Below are 14,977 nucleotides of genomic sequence, written 5' to 3' on the forward strand. Positions count from 1 at the left end.
GCATCTATGCAGTACCCACAGAGACCAAAAGGTGTCAGATGCCCTGGAGCTGGAGTTACAGACAGCCATGTAGGTGCCAGGAATCAAACTAGGCAGTGCTCCCAACAGCTGAGCCATCTCTTCGACTTCCAATGTCGCCTAGATTTGTAATTTATCATTCTTCCATTTGTGTGTTCCTTTTTCTTTTCTTACATGATGTGGATATGTAATGCAGACTGTCCTTAAATGTGAAATCCTCCTGCCCCAGTCTCCTGGGTACTGGGATTACAGTCATGTGTCACTATGCTTGTTTTAATAATACTTGATACATGAATTTTTTTTTTTGGTTTTTCGAGACAGGGTTTCTCTGTGGCTTTGGAGGCTGTCCTGGAACTCGTTCTGTAGACCAGGCTGGCCTCGAACTCACAGAGATCCGCCTGCCTCTGCCTCCCGAGTGCTGGGATTAAAGGCGTGCACCACCAACGCCCTGCACGTGATACATAATTTAGTGTGTGTAGTTGTAATTAGTTTGTTTGCTCTTGAGGCAGGGTCTCACGAGGTAGCCACTTGGCCTGGAACTCAATGTGTAGACCAGGCTGCTCTTGAACTCACTACCTCTTCCTCCTGGGTGCTCAGATAAAAACACATGCACCCCCACAGTTTGGCCAAAGATTAGCTTCATTATTTGATTGTTGTGGAAATGTGTAGCAAGCTACTAATTTTTACATTTTTTCTACTTTAAGACAGTGTGTGTGTGTGTGTGTTAGGATCCCATGTGGTCCCACTGGCCTTGAACTCTCTATGTAGCCTAGGATGACCTTGAACTTATTTGCCTGCCTCCACCTCTTGAGTGCTGGAATTACAAACCTGGGGTACCATACCTAGTTTACGTAGTTCTGAGAATAGAAGTCAGGGGGCCTCCTGCATGTAAGGCAAACACTCAACAACTGAGCTACCTCTCCAGCCCTCAAAAACACAAACTACTATTTGCTCTCCAGGACCCCAACAGGGTAGGTTTCTCTAAACTGTCTGTAATAACCACAATAGGCAGTCAGTAATTTTTAAAGTTTTAAAAACGATTATTTTATTTTTTGTATGGGTGTTTTTGCCTGTATGTACGATGAGATTCAGGGTAGTTCAGAAGAGGGCTTCCAATACCCTGGCTTTGGAGTTGTGAGCTAGCTGCCTTGTGGGTCCTGGGAATCGAACCCACATCCTCTGAAAACAGTTTTGTTGTTGGCAGTTGGGGTGGCGACAGAAGTATAGGTAGAGTGTGTACTTAGCAAGGCATGCAGAAAGCGTTGGGTTCATACTAATTGTTGTCTCCTGTTGTTGAATGACAGCATGAAGCAGCAGAGCCTGGACTGGTGTCCCATACTAATCCAGTGGCAAGAGGAGGGCCTGGGTATGGTAGGGCAGAGACACAGAGGCCTTTTCGCCCCTCCTAAGTGTGGCTCCCCGGTTTTCTTCCAAGGTGGTATCCCGGTGCTTCCCCGAGGGAGCAACGTCGGAGAAGAATTTCTGAAATCTAGGCCGGCCTGAGTGATAATAGGTACCTTGGCGGCCGCCAGCGGAACCGCCCGGCCCTAAATCACCCGCAGCGGCTCCTCCTCCGCGGAAGGCAGGAGCTGCGGAGCTGCTGGGCTGCGGGCAGGGGCGGCTCCAGGTCCAGCGCCGCAGGTGCCGCGGAAGCGCTTTGAAGATCCCTGTGAACAGAGAGGATCCCAACGTGCTCACCCAGGAGCCAGTGATCAAGAAAGCTTGGTCCCAGAGTTACTGACATACAGCTGAGGGCTTTTTCTCTTCTTCCTTCCTCCCCAATCTTTTTTTTTTCTCCTGAGACAGGGTCCCACTAAATTGCCCAAGCTGGCTGCAAACACAAAATACTACTGTCTCTGCTCACTGGAGTGTGGGGTTACAGGCGTGAGTCACCATGCTCAGCTCTGAACGATGTTTGTTTGTTGTTTCGAGACAGGGCTTCTCTGTGTGTAGCCCTGGCTGTCCTGGAACTTGCTCTGTAGACCAGGCTGGTTTGGAACTCACAGAGATCCACCTGTCCCTTGCCTCCCCTGAACAATGCTTTTACGCCAGGTAATCTTTGCTGTGGCTGAGACCCTTGCTGACCTAGAACTTGCTGTGTGGACCAAAGCGGTTTCAGCAACCCTCCTGCTTGTCTCCCGAGTGCTGGCATTACAGGTGTGCTTCACCAAACCCTGCTGTCAAAGTTAAAATCCGGCCTCAGGAGGCCAGAAGGCAGCATGGGATCCCTTGGCGCTAGAGTCACAGGCGGTTTTGAGGGACACACATCACACACACACACACACACACACACACACACACACACACACACACACACACACGTACTTAATTTGCAGAACTCACATCTGCAAGAGCAGAAGGTGCCCATAACTGCTGAACCATCTCTCCAGCACCTACACTGTAAACACATCTTGCCCACCATTCAGACTGCTTTGCTGTGGATACAGTTCTAAATACAACAGCTGGTGCAGGTGGGTGTGGGGTGGTGTCTTTAGAAGTCTTTGCTTGATGCAGTCACTGCTATCACATTTGAAAGCTACAGCTTCAAGACAACTGTCACATTTACCCCTCCCCCACCCCAGGTGATTGGGGGTGGCTCTAAAACATTGCTGCAAGGTTGTCTCCCTTCCATGTTAACGCTGAGCCTCACAGACTTGCGCTACTACACTTGTTTATGAGTGTCTGTGCACACACCTCTCGTACTTGGTAGACGCTCAATAAGTATTCACTGGGTACGAACTGAAAGCTTGCTTGGTCAGGCCCGTGTTGGGGTTTCTAATATAATGATGATTATTATGAGACAAAGTCTCGCCCAGCAAGAACTGTCAAATTCACAGTCCTCCTGCATCCACATCCCTAGTACCGGGATTGCAGGTGCAAACCACACAACTGTCAGTCATGATTATCTTAACATCAGGGATTGCATCATTTATTAACATTCAGCAATAGCTTCCTTGAAGCAGTAATGTTCTGTGCCTAAGGGAGGCCCCAGCATGAATGCAGGAACACTCAACTCTGAGACGGAGTCCAGGAGACCAAAAGGAACCTCTTTCGGGGAAGGCTCAGGGATTGCTGCATGGAGGAGATGTTAAACGGCTGAGGCTGGCATTCTGCATGCCACCATGGGGACTCAGGGGAGAAGTCCCCCACAAAGACACCTGTATGGATACAGACTCAGAGCTCCCCATTGCTCATGTTTCCATTTCCCCTGACCCTGGCCTCCCAGATTTACTCGATACCAGCTGACAGATTTTCATTTTTCACACTTAGTTGAAAAGAATTTTAAAAAATTGAAACAAGATAAACAGCTCACAACCACCTATAATTTCAGCTCCAGAGGCATCTGCTGCCTCTGGCCTCTGAGGGTACCTGCATCATGTACACATACATACATTTAAATAATAAAATAAATCCTTAAAAAATAAATAAATTGAGGCAGGGTCTTGCTTGTATCCCAGGCTGGTCTTGAACTCTGTCTTCCTGCCTTGGCCTTCCTAGTGCTGAGTTTTTCAGGAAAGTGCTGCCACACTAGAGGTGCTGGTGTGGAATGGAATTAATGGGATTCCTGCGAATCCTTTCTGGGAATGGAATCCATGGCCCTTGCTCATGATAAGCATGTGTTCTGCCACCGAGTTACAGCCCTAGTTCTTTGATAGTTTTTACTTCAAAAGACAAGCGCCAGGCTTCTGATGGCTACAGGTGGTCAGTGGGGACTTTGGGTACTGGGGCTGAGTACCCAAGAGCTGAGAACACAGGCCCAGCCCATAAAGGTTAAGACCTTAGTGTTGGAATAGGAGCCACACTACAGGTCAGCTCGCTGGCTTGGCCCGAGTTCTTCCGCTTACAGTCTGTAAAATGGGTATTATAATAATAGGCCTTCCATATAGGATTGCTGGGAGACTAAGATAATGTATGCTTAAAAGCACTTAGTCCGATGCCTCGGCTACGGTAAACACTTTGCAGAAGTCGGTATCAGTACTATTAGGGTTATTATTTTTATGATTAATTATTACTAAGCTGCATAGAGTCCATAGTAGAGTGTGAGTTCTAGATACTGAGTCACTGGAGGAAGGAAGGCGTCAGAAGCAATTTAAGCTTATTTATCCCCCACTGGCACCTGCCCCTTTGCTTCCGGGAAGCTCTCTGGAGATGGAAGGAGAAGGACAGCTTGCTTGCATTGGTCCCCTCCTTCTATCCACCATGGTGCCAAGGGCTTGCCTGTCTTGGCTGCTAGGTATCCAGATGAGTATCTATCTGCCAGTGCTTGAGCTCTTTCCTACCCTCATGGGTCTCGGACTATGTAGTGCTTCCAAACACCAGGATCAGGTTAAATGCTGTCTGTCTCCATCTTCAAATTCTTAATAGTTTTGAACAAGGGCTCCACATCTTTATTTGGTTTCACACTTGGCCTGGTATGTCATGTAGTCCTGTCTACACTCTTTTTGTCTTTTTTCTCTTGTGCCTGTGTGTAATATGTGTGTGTGTGTGTGTGTGTGTGTGTACATGTGTGTGCATACAAGTGGAGGTTAGAGGCTGGCATCAGGTATGAAGGGTTAATGACCTAAAACCCCAGGTGGACTGAAAAGCTCTGGACTGGCCAGTTGACTTGACTGATGGCACCTGTGGACTGCTGGGATCTGAGGAGGAGCCACAAACCACTTTCAGTTGTGTTTACCCCTTTTTTCTTTGAGACAGGGTTTCTCTGTGCAGCCCTGGCTGTCCCGGAATTCTCTGTGTAGACCAGGCTGGCCTCAAACTCACAGAGATCCACCTGCTTCTGGGATTAAAGGTGCTGGGATTAAAGGTGAGCGTGTGATCCGGGTGTCTACTACTTTGAGACTGCAGGAGAACTGACCTGCAGAGGAAATCTTTCACCCAACTCTTTTCTACTCTATAAAAGCCCCAGACTTCCTGTGCCTTTGTGCGAACAGTCGCTACTCCAGAGGAGAGTGCGGCCCTCTAGTTGTTCTGATTAGAAGTTTAATTCTGTGTCTGGGGGGTGTCTGTCTGTCTGCTTTCTTTCATTTCCCCATTACCTCCATCAATTCCAATTTAGCCAAGTGTCTTCCTCAATTGTTCTCTACCTTGTATTTTTGAGATATACTCTCTCACTGAACCTGAGCTCATCAGTATGATGAGACTGGCTTGTCAGTGAGCTCCTGGGGTCCACCTGTCTCCATCTAGCCAGCTCTGGGATTATAGATGCTGGGCCCAGCTTGATGTGGGTGCTGAGTATCTGAACGGGCCTTTCTGTTTGTACAGCAGACACTACTGACTGAGCCATCTCACAAGGCCCCTGGCTAAACTCTCATGGAGAAGGTATCTTCTACATAAAACAAAAGGTAAGCAGATGAGATAGACGGGCACAGGTTTGCGCCGTTAGGAGCCACTGGCTGGAGTGGACAGGAGGAAGAACCCCCATCACCACCAAGCTTTCTTTGGTACCAAACTGTTCAGAGGAGCCACTCTGTCCAACACTCTCCACTCTAGAGTCAGGCTTTTCTTAGATGCTGGGTCCCAGAGTCTGCCTGGATGAACAGGAACCATGACTCAGTCTCTAGCATGGCTTCAACAGACTAAAAGACACGGCAGAGTACCCATGGACTGTGACACTCAGGAGCCCGATGCCTGGGCTTTGGTCTGGCCTATCTTCTGTTCTGAGATCCATCTAGACTGGCACCCTGTTTTTTGAGCATGATGGTGGGCAGTAATGCTCAGACACTGGGAATCTTGGTTGTGGCCTGTTTTTTGTTTTGAAGTGCTAGGTTTTGAATCAGGCATTTATGTATATATAGACCACTGAGCTAACCTCCCAGCCCTCGCCTGCCTCTTCTAAAACAAGGGCTCGATAAGCAGCCCAGACTGGCCTCAAGCTGGTGACCTGGACTCAGCCTTCTTCCTAAGTGCAGAGATGACAGGCATGCATGTGACACCTGGCTTCTCGCCACTTTCTTGTTTTGTTCTCTAGGTGAGGTCTCATGTAGCCCAGGCTGGCATCCAACTCCTGATCATCCTGCCCCTACCTCCCAAGTGCTGGGATTATGGGTGTGTGCCAACACGCTGGGATTAGCTGCTTTCTGTTCCACATATATTGGACATTTTGGAGAAACTGATCCTGAAAAATACAGTCTTTAGGTGATTTTCAAGCAAGTGAACAAAACGGACAGTCATAAGTGAATACATGTTTCCCAGTGGCATGTTCTTGTCCTCTGTGGGAAAACTCAGCTTGAAGTAATGAAATCATGTGTAATATGGATGTGGCTGGGAATGAGATTAATCTTAATATGTTGCTCCTGATAAATAAAGAATGCAAACCTGAAATTCCATTGGGAATCTGTCCCTGGGAATAAGCATCATTCTTTTCTTCCTTCCTTCCTCTCCTCTTAAATCTTGTTTAAAATTCCCATCCTTGGTGACAGCCATGGGGATTGTCCTCTGCATCCATAGCTTGACTGCACTGTGTCGTGGGGCTGTTCAAAGGCCCTGCACTTTAAGAATTGCTCCTGATGGGTACTGCAAGACAAGCCAGAAAGAAAACTCTTTCTCACTCTTTGCTTCTGACTCAGCCCCACTCTGCCTGAAGAAGAGGGAGCACAGAAGGGGTAGGGGGAATGCTGGGCTCAACCCAAACCTCAATCCAGAGTCCAGACCAGCCTCACGGAGGAGCTCCAGGCTACTTACAGGGCCCTGCAGGGCTGGCTGCTTCGGATCTGCTCCTCCTCTCTGGATTCTTCTGGGATGGCCATGCTTTACCTCAGAGTCAACTCTGCTTGTTCACAGATTGAACTCAGGTGGTAATGCTTGGCAGCACGTGCCCCTTACCCGTGGAGACACCTCACCATTACCCAAGGTTCTTAAAACTCACTCAATCCACCATTGCTATCCTTCTGTAAGCCTATCTGCTCTCTTGCCCAGAATCAAATGTGCCATTTTATCTGGGGTCAGGAGACAGAAACAGAACCCAGTCACACCGGAGGGTCCCTGAGCAGAACAGGCATGTTCCCTGTGACAACTGGAGCACTGCCTCGGGCGTGACCAGGCTACCCAGCTGGTCCTGTGTACAAGAATCTGCATGCTTTCTTCCTCGCTTCCTTCCTTCCTCTCAGTTCCTCCCTCACCATCTTACCTGGGGGCAGGTAATAAAGCTGGAGGAGGGAGATGGATGGACAGGGAGGGCGGGGAGCCACGTGGTGTCATAAAGCCCAGCTAGAGAGGGCCAGTCCAGAGAGTGTCCGGCCAGAAAGCGACAACAGTCAGAGTGGACCAGCAGCCCTTTGGAGCCCAGGCTGAAGCTGCAGGGTCAGGGCATAGGCCATGCTTCGAGGCACGACAGGATTAGGCCTCAGGGACCTGAAGTGGAGTGAGGGTTCTGTGGAGGACTTGGGGCGCTCTTGCCCCGAGGCTGGCAGGAATTTTGGAGTGCTGAGGCGCAGCCTGGACGAGGCAGAGGAGGCGGCAGGCAGAAAGCGCGAGCGGCCCGCACGGTCCAAGGCGCGGCGCATGGCGGCCAACGTGCGGGAGCGCAAGCGCATCCTGGATTACAATGAGGCGTTTAATGCGCTGCGCCGGGCTCTACAGCACGACCTGGGTGGCAAGAGGCTCTCCAAGATCGCCACGCTGCGTAGGGCCATCCACCGCATCACTGCGCTCTCCCTGGTCCTGCGCGCCAGCCCGGCGCCCCGCTGGCCCTGCAGCCACCTGGAGTGTCACGGCCAGGCTGCTCAAGGCTCAGGAGCCGGGGATTCTGGCTTCAGTGCTCCTCGGTCTGTGCCTCCGCTCGCGGTGCCTGGCCTCGCGCGCAGGGACGTCACCAGCTCTTTAGTGCCGCCTGCACCGCGCTGCGCTTCGTGTTCCCCGCACGCGCACTTGGGGCGGCCCAGGGTGATGGCCGAAGGACCCAGGTTAGCCCAGGCCTCCGGAGGAAGCTGGCGCCGATGTCCCGGGGCTCCCCCAGTTGGACCGATTCCGTGGCGGTGGGGCTCTGGGCTGGGCTACCAGCAGTCCTGACTGGGCCACCGAGAGGGTAACCAGGAATGATGACTGCCGAAGAGAAGACTGAAAAAAAAAAAAAAACCATCCTGGACAGAGCAAAACTGAGTGGGTTGCGACTTGAGTGACAGAGGAGGCTGCCTTACCAATGGGAAGAGCTCTGGGGGACAGGGCAGCCTCCCCACATCCCAGCCTGGGGTGCTGAAGGAGATCTTAGCTTTGGACTTGGTCAACCTTTTCTCTCTGGAAAGTGGCCTTTGCTTCCCTGTGCCTCTGTGCCCTCTTTTCTCTTGCTGCATTTGGACAGCGGGACTGGTGGGGGTTTGTGGGTAGATAGCTGCTATGATCTGGGGGCACACGGTATGACCCTCTTACCATGGTTGGGCTGCTGCTGATATAAGAGGCCCGGAAAATGGCCAAATAAAAAGAAAGTGTCTTGTCCATCCACTACAGGACTCCACTGAGTTCAATGACTTAGTGAGGCAAGGAAAGCCTCGGAACCTGGGGACTACTTTGCAAGGGTGGGTAGGGTCCACAGCCTTAAGGTAGGCACCCGCGCCCTGGCTTATAGAAAGACCCCGGGAATGGCTGGGCACAGTGAGATCAGCCCCGGGAAAGAGACATCTAGCAGGGAAATTCCTCACTGTGCTGGAGAAAGTTAACGGGCACCAGAGGCTAAGGTCATTGCCAGCCTAACTGTAAGTCTCCCTGCAGGACTGCTGTCTGCAGAGTCTCCATCTAGGCTGCCTTGAGAAGAGTGGCTGGGCAAGGTCAAGGGTCGGGGTTGGGGACCCATTGTGATAGGCAGAGCTCTCAGCCGATAGAGCACCAGACTAGGAATCCAGGAGAGACTTTGAGGAGTGGGTTGGGGAAGAGTGGTCTTACTCCAAGGCTAAGGGGGAGGCTCAGGGACACATTTCCTTAGATTTATGGAGAACCGGCCAGCTATAGGATGGGTTCCCGCGCGCGCAGGGTACTAAATGCTGCCGGCGCTGAATGCTGAGCTGTTGCTCCCTCTGAATGGAGGCTGCACAGATGCCACTAGCACGGCCTGGGGGAATGAGGGTTTCTCAGCACAGTCAAGGTGAAGTTCAAGGCCACAACTGAAGCTATCTGCTTTCTGTGAGGTCCTGTCTCCAGTCATAGCCTTATGGCTCCTGTTTTCAGTCAAGGTTGTGACACAGTCCGCGGGAAGGTTTCTGCTCTGGTCTAGATAGGAGCGAAGCTGAGACTCTAGCTTCTGTACTGTCCCTAAATGGAATGGACCTGGGCCTGCCTGATCGATCTCCCTGACACTTTACCTCTGATGTGAATAGGGAGGTCACCTCAGGGAGGCCGAGATAGTTTCCAGCAGTTGTTTATAAACTGTTCGATACTACAATTCTATGTTTGGGCAGAGCAGACAACACTTTGCCCTTGTTTTACCTCCAGGAACACTTTCAATGGAAATAAGATAAACAACTAGCAAATCCTAGTTTCCTAAATCCCAAGACAGTAAGATTTTTCTCGCCCAATCACATTCTTTTCCGAACGATAGCGATGGCACCCCCTGTGGGTAGAATTAGGATATGCAGCACTTGAGGGCACTGAATCAGAGGTCTGCCTGCCTTCTCCTCGCTGGGCAGATGAGTGCCCTTGAGCAAATCATGTAACCTCTTAGTGTAATGGGCTACAGTTAGTCGTTACATCACAAGTATCTGTACAGAGCAAATGAGACCCACGGTTAAAGGCCTTGGCAGAGTGCTTAGCTCCTCTGTAATTACTCCCAGAAGCTATTCAATCCATCTGCTCACAAGTTTGCCTTCAGAGACCGTATGGAAAGGTGTTCAGAAGCCACAGGGTCTGCAACATGGTTCCCTTTATTGCTTTCTTGGGACTCGGTGTTTGAGTGCTGGCATGCTGATACGGATTTGCCTATCAGGAAATCTTTTGGCATATACATATTATATATGTACTTATGTAGATGTATGCCTGAATAGATATGTGTGTGAGCATGTATGTACTAACTAAACAGGAGCTGCCTCCTCTCCCTGATGCTTCAGGAGGCTCCTAAGCCAGAAGACTCTCAAGTATGTGCCTACATAATTTTTCTACAAAGAGATTCTACAACCCTTACATGAGTTTTGAAAAAAAATTACTTCCCAAGAGTATGTCCATTCTCCTAGATGAGTGATCCAGTAAAAGAAAGATAAAATTTAGACTATTAAAGAGATGGAACTTTTCAACTAACACCAGATGGGTTTGTCTTAACATAGCAAAGAAGGAGGGGGAAGAGTACATGATATGCACAAAGAAATTCTTATCTATGCAAGATTAGTAAAAACATCACTCAAAGAGTCTCCCAAGGGATTTTTTTATTATTATTAGTAGTAGCAGTAGTATTGGTACTTTTAAAAGTTTGCCTGAATTTTTTTTGTGAGAAGTTTTATTAGAAGGAATGAGAAAAAAGAGATGAGACAGAGACAGAGACAGAGAGAGGAGAGGAGAGAAGAGGGAGACAGGAAAAATCCTGTCTGCCTCTGGGGAACAGTGGGGAAAGTCTGCCTGAATTTTTAAAAAGTTCTATTTGTATCAGTTCTAATTATGTGTGTGTGGGGGTAGTATGTGCACATGAATTCAGGTGCTCTCAGAATCCAGACGAAGGTGCTAGATGCCCTGACGTTGGAGTTGAGTGTGGTTGGGAACCACCTAATATGGGTGCTGGGAACTGAATCCTGGTCCTCTGCAAGAGCCACACATGCTCTCCAGCCCCCTTACGATTTTGCTGTTTGTAATTCATTCATTTTATTCTTTGTGTGTTTTGCCTGCCTGTATGTATGCGCACCACAGAAGTCAGAAGATCCCCTAAAACTAAAGTTACAAATGGCTATGAGCCACCATGTGCATGTTGGGAATTGAGCCCAGGTCCTCCCCTGCAAGAGAAACAAATGCTCTTAACAGCTGAGCCATTTCTCCAGCCTGTTATATCTTGAGTGCTGGGATTAAACGTGTGCACCATCATGCCCTGTTCTCTCTCTTCTCTCTCTCTCTCTCTCTCTCTCTCTCTCTCTCTCTCTCTCTCTCTCTCTCTCTCTCTGTGTGTGTGTGTGTGTGTGTGTGTGATTGTACCTGCTGCTTGTATAGGCCAGGGTGGCCAGGAACTGAGGCCATCCTCCTGCCTCAATCTCAGAAGAGCTGAGCTCACAGACCCTGCTGCTCAGCCTGACAGAGGCTAACATCTAATGGTAGGGAAGATGAAGTTGCAGCACTTTTAGCATCTTCACAGCTCAGGAGGGCTCTGCCGTCTACTTGTCCAGCCGGAGCAGTGCTCAGCACTCCCATCCCCAGGCAGGCCGGGCTGTGTGAACAAGGAGTTGGTCAAAGAGCTCAAAGCTCTTTAGGTCCTAATATCTTTATATTAAAATTCTGAAACCCAAACTTTTACATGGGGTAAGTTAAAATGAAAATTTTGTAAGGGTTGGGGAGATGGTTCAGTAGGTAAAGTCACGTGCTATCAAACCCAACAACCTAAGTTTGACCTCTGGAACCTCCACAGTGTAAGAAGAGAACCAACTCCTTCAAGTTGTTCTCTGACTTTCACATGTTTGCTGTGGCACACACATGCACCCCACCCCAACAAAACAAATAAGTGTAATAAGAATATTTTTAAGGGCTGGAGAGATGGCTCAGAGGTTAAGAGCACTGACTGCTCTTCCAGAGGTCTTGAGTTCAATTCCCAGCAACCACATGGTGGCTCACAACCATCTACAATTCAATCTGGTGTATATGTAATAAATAAATAAATCTTTAAAAAAAGAATATTTTTAAAATAATTTATTTTAGCCGGGCGTTGGTGGCACATGCCTTTAATCCCAGCACTCGGGAGGCAGAGGCAGGCGGATCTCTGTGAGTTCGAGGCCAGCCTGGTCTACAAGAGCTAGTTCCAGGACAGCCTCCAAAGCCACAGAGAAACCCTGTCTCGAAAAAAAACCAAAAAAATTTTATTTTATTTTACATGCATTGGATTTTTGCCTGTGTATATGTCTGTGTGAGGGTGTCAGATCCCCCGTAACTGGAGTTAGAGACAGTTGTGAGCTGCCATGTGAGTGTTGGGAATTGAACCAGGATTCCTTGGAAGAGCAGTCAGTGCTCTTAACTGCTGAGCCATCTCTGCAGTCCCATAAGTATATTTTTAAGAAGAGAGGACAACTGAGGGATTGTAGGGAAAACCCCACCATATATTTGAAACAGGAGATGCCTTAGTGAATTCTGGGGACTTGAGCTCAACACTCAGTACCCATGTAAACCAGGTACATACACTCTGTCATCCCAGCACTGGGAGGCATAAACAGGAAAATTTTGGGGTTTTCTGTCCAGTCAGTTTAGCTAATCAGCAATCTCCAGGTTCAGTGACCAACTCTGTCTCAAAAACTAAGGTTGAGCCGGGAGGTGGTGGCGCACGCCTTTAATCCCAGTACTCGGGAGGCAGAGGCAGGCAGATCTCTGTGAGTTCGAGGCTGGGCTGGACCGACAGCCTCCAAAACAATACAGAGAAACCCCGTCTCGTAAAAACCAAAAAAAAAAAAAAAAAAAAAAAAAAAAGGTTGAGAGTGATTGAGGAGGACACTTGATATCAGTGTCTGGTCTACACACACACACACACACACACACACATTCACACAGGCACACACACACAATACACACATACACACATGTGGTCACCAACACACACAGCACACACACACACACACCACATACACATACACACACACACAGAGTACTGTGTAGGCCAAGTCCACCTTAGAATGCATAGGATCCGTGAGCCTCTATGTGCAACCTGGATGGGACACTATCTTGGACACTGCATAATGGACCACTGGCCTGGTTGGATTCATCTGGGAATACCAAAACGTCTGCTTCTCTGCTCACCCACATTCTCTGAGAGTCCCACCCACAAATCTGGTCATTCTCCTATCACTGTCACCCACTAGGTGGCACTGCAGACCCAGTATTTTACACTGGTCAACCTCTCTTGGTGGTCCCCCAATTCCAGCCCCCCCAAGCCCCTTTCCTGCTACTGCCAAAGACCACTCTGGGGGCATCTTGACTTCATTTTTTCATTTTATCTTTTGTTAAGGCAAAAACGTCTTTTTATGTCTGGTTCCCTCTGATATTTATTTACTTGGAATACATTTCCCCCAGCACATTTTCATTTGGACTAGTCACATTTCAAGTGCTTGGAGCCACAGTTGGCTGGAAGAACTGCTCAGGTTGGGCAGGGCCTGGGTTCCTCCATCCAAGGGACAGCTCCCACATTGTAACCTGACGCCTGTGGACCTGGACACTGGTGAGAGCCCTGTCACTGTCAGGGACCTAATTTCCTTGCCTTGGAGGCTTTTTCTATTTGAAAGGCATTAGCCTGTTTTCTGAAACTCCCAGGCAGGGCCATACACCCAGTTCATTCCCTAGCCATCCTCCAGGCTTGAGATAGAAAGAGCCACCCTGAAGTCTGAGATGGAGAATGTCTCTCCCTAGAGGCCTTTTGCAAATAGCAATGGTTTTCCCTTACTGAATAAAAGTTCCTTTTTTAGGTGTATGTGTGTGTGGACGAATAGTATGAGTGTGTGTGGGGGGTGGTCATGTATGTTGGTGCACATGCATGTTTGTGCACATGTTTTGGAGGACAGAGGTTGGCAGTGGGTGGTTTCTTCAATTTCTCTTCTCGCTTCTATACTAAGTCAGAGCCCTTTCTGAACTAGGGGCCCACTGATTCACAAGTCGGGGACCCCTGGTTCTGCCTCCCGAGGGCTGGGGAGTACAGCTGTCATTCCTATCTGGCATGTATGTGGTGTCGGCATGTATATGGGTGTCTATGAACAAAAATATTAGTATAGTTTAATTTATCAAACATGAAAATTCACCTGAATTCCTCAAATGTTTTCTAAGCTTACTAGTTCCCAGGTGTGCTTTCGGTCCTCCAGGGCCCCCTTCAGGCAGTCCACATGTGACTCCTGCTTGGGACTGGCATTCATTCCTCCCTTCTTCTCTTCCTCCAGCCAGCCCTCTGTGAAGTCAAACGCCTCTTCTACCTTTGCTAGGAGCAGTATTTCTGAAATACACTTGAAACCCACCAAAGCTGTCCCTCCTCACACCATGGCTGGTTTTGCTCCCAGCCAGCCCAAGACATGGGGCAGCAATTGCCATCTGACTAAGACAGAGTGTTCCTTCCCATATGGGCCTCTATTTCTGAATTATAAAAGCAGCAGATTTGAACTCCATGATCTCTGCAGCCCTTCCAACTCTGGTTTCCCACGTCATGCATGACCCTGGAATTTTAAATGATTTCATACTTCCTCTGTGTACTCTTGGTGACTTTAGGTCACTCTGGTGAAACAGAACAAGGAGACAAGGAAGAGAAAGAGGACAAGATGAAAAGAGTAAAGGAGGCAGAGACCGAGGAGGAAAGAGTCAGAGGAGAGACAGGCAGAGCCTCTGGCCCTTTCAGAGCTGGCGTCTGTTAGAGAAATCCTAAGAGGGTCTCTGCCTATAGCTCAGCACCATAAGCCATGGAAGGCGTGGTCCCTTTGTTAGCCCTTGGTGAGCTGTTTAGAAACCTGGGCATAGGGCCCTACCGAGTCCTCCAGGGACCACACAGCCCTCACATCTCTCCCCCCAGATAAGTGTTGAGGGTGAAGGCCTAGGTGGGAGATGATGGGCCCAGGGCCCAACTTTGCCAACAGACAATGGGAAGCACAACCCTGCTTAGTGGAGGAGGAGCAGGAGGCGCTCACTTTGGTGACCACTGTCTTTTTCCCTATCTAAGCCCATGGCCCAGAGGAGCAGGTCTGGGACTGCAGAGGAAAGCAGAGGCTAGCCCAAGTCTCTGTGGACTCTGTGGGGCTGGGCTGGGCCACAGGCAAGATGCTGCTGGGATGGTTCTCTGGGGAGAAGAGAATTGAAAAAAGGAGGCATCTCCAAGGAGGGTGGAGAG

The 14,977-nt window shown here is 49.2% G+C and overlaps 1 protein-coding gene and 1 long non-coding RNA gene across 2 annotated transcripts; one reads left to right on the top strand and one right to left on the bottom strand.

Moving 5' to 3' along the window:
* Positions 1-1,037: 1,037 nt before the first annotated feature.
* LOC121141412 lies at positions 1,038-6,555 on the bottom strand. Its single transcript, XR_005878317.1, has 2 exons — positions 6,334-6,555; positions 1,038-1,685 (listed from the first exon to the last, which is right to left on the bottom strand). It is a non-coding gene; the product is annotated as an uncharacterized LOC121141412 (long non-coding RNA).
* A 738-nt stretch (positions 6,556-7,293) lies between these two features.
* Bhlha9 (basic helix-loop-helix family member a9) lies at positions 7,294-8,454 on the top strand. The gene has a single exon (XM_005067790.4). It carries the CDS (start codon positions 7,333-7,335, stop codon positions 8,023-8,025), a length of 693 nt encoding a protein of 230 aa, XP_005067847.1. The 5' UTR covers positions 7,294-7,332; the 3' UTR covers positions 8,026-8,454.
* Positions 8,455-14,977: the final 6,523 nt, after the last annotated feature.

The sequence above is a fragment of the Mesocricetus auratus genome, unplaced genomic scaffold (assembly GCF_017639785.1).
Source record: "Mesocricetus auratus isolate SY011 unplaced genomic scaffold, BCM_Maur_2.0 Super-Scaffold_100007, whole genome shotgun sequence".
In the NCBI taxonomy this organism is placed as follows: domain Eukaryota; kingdom Metazoa; phylum Chordata; class Mammalia; order Rodentia; family Cricetidae; genus Mesocricetus; species Mesocricetus auratus.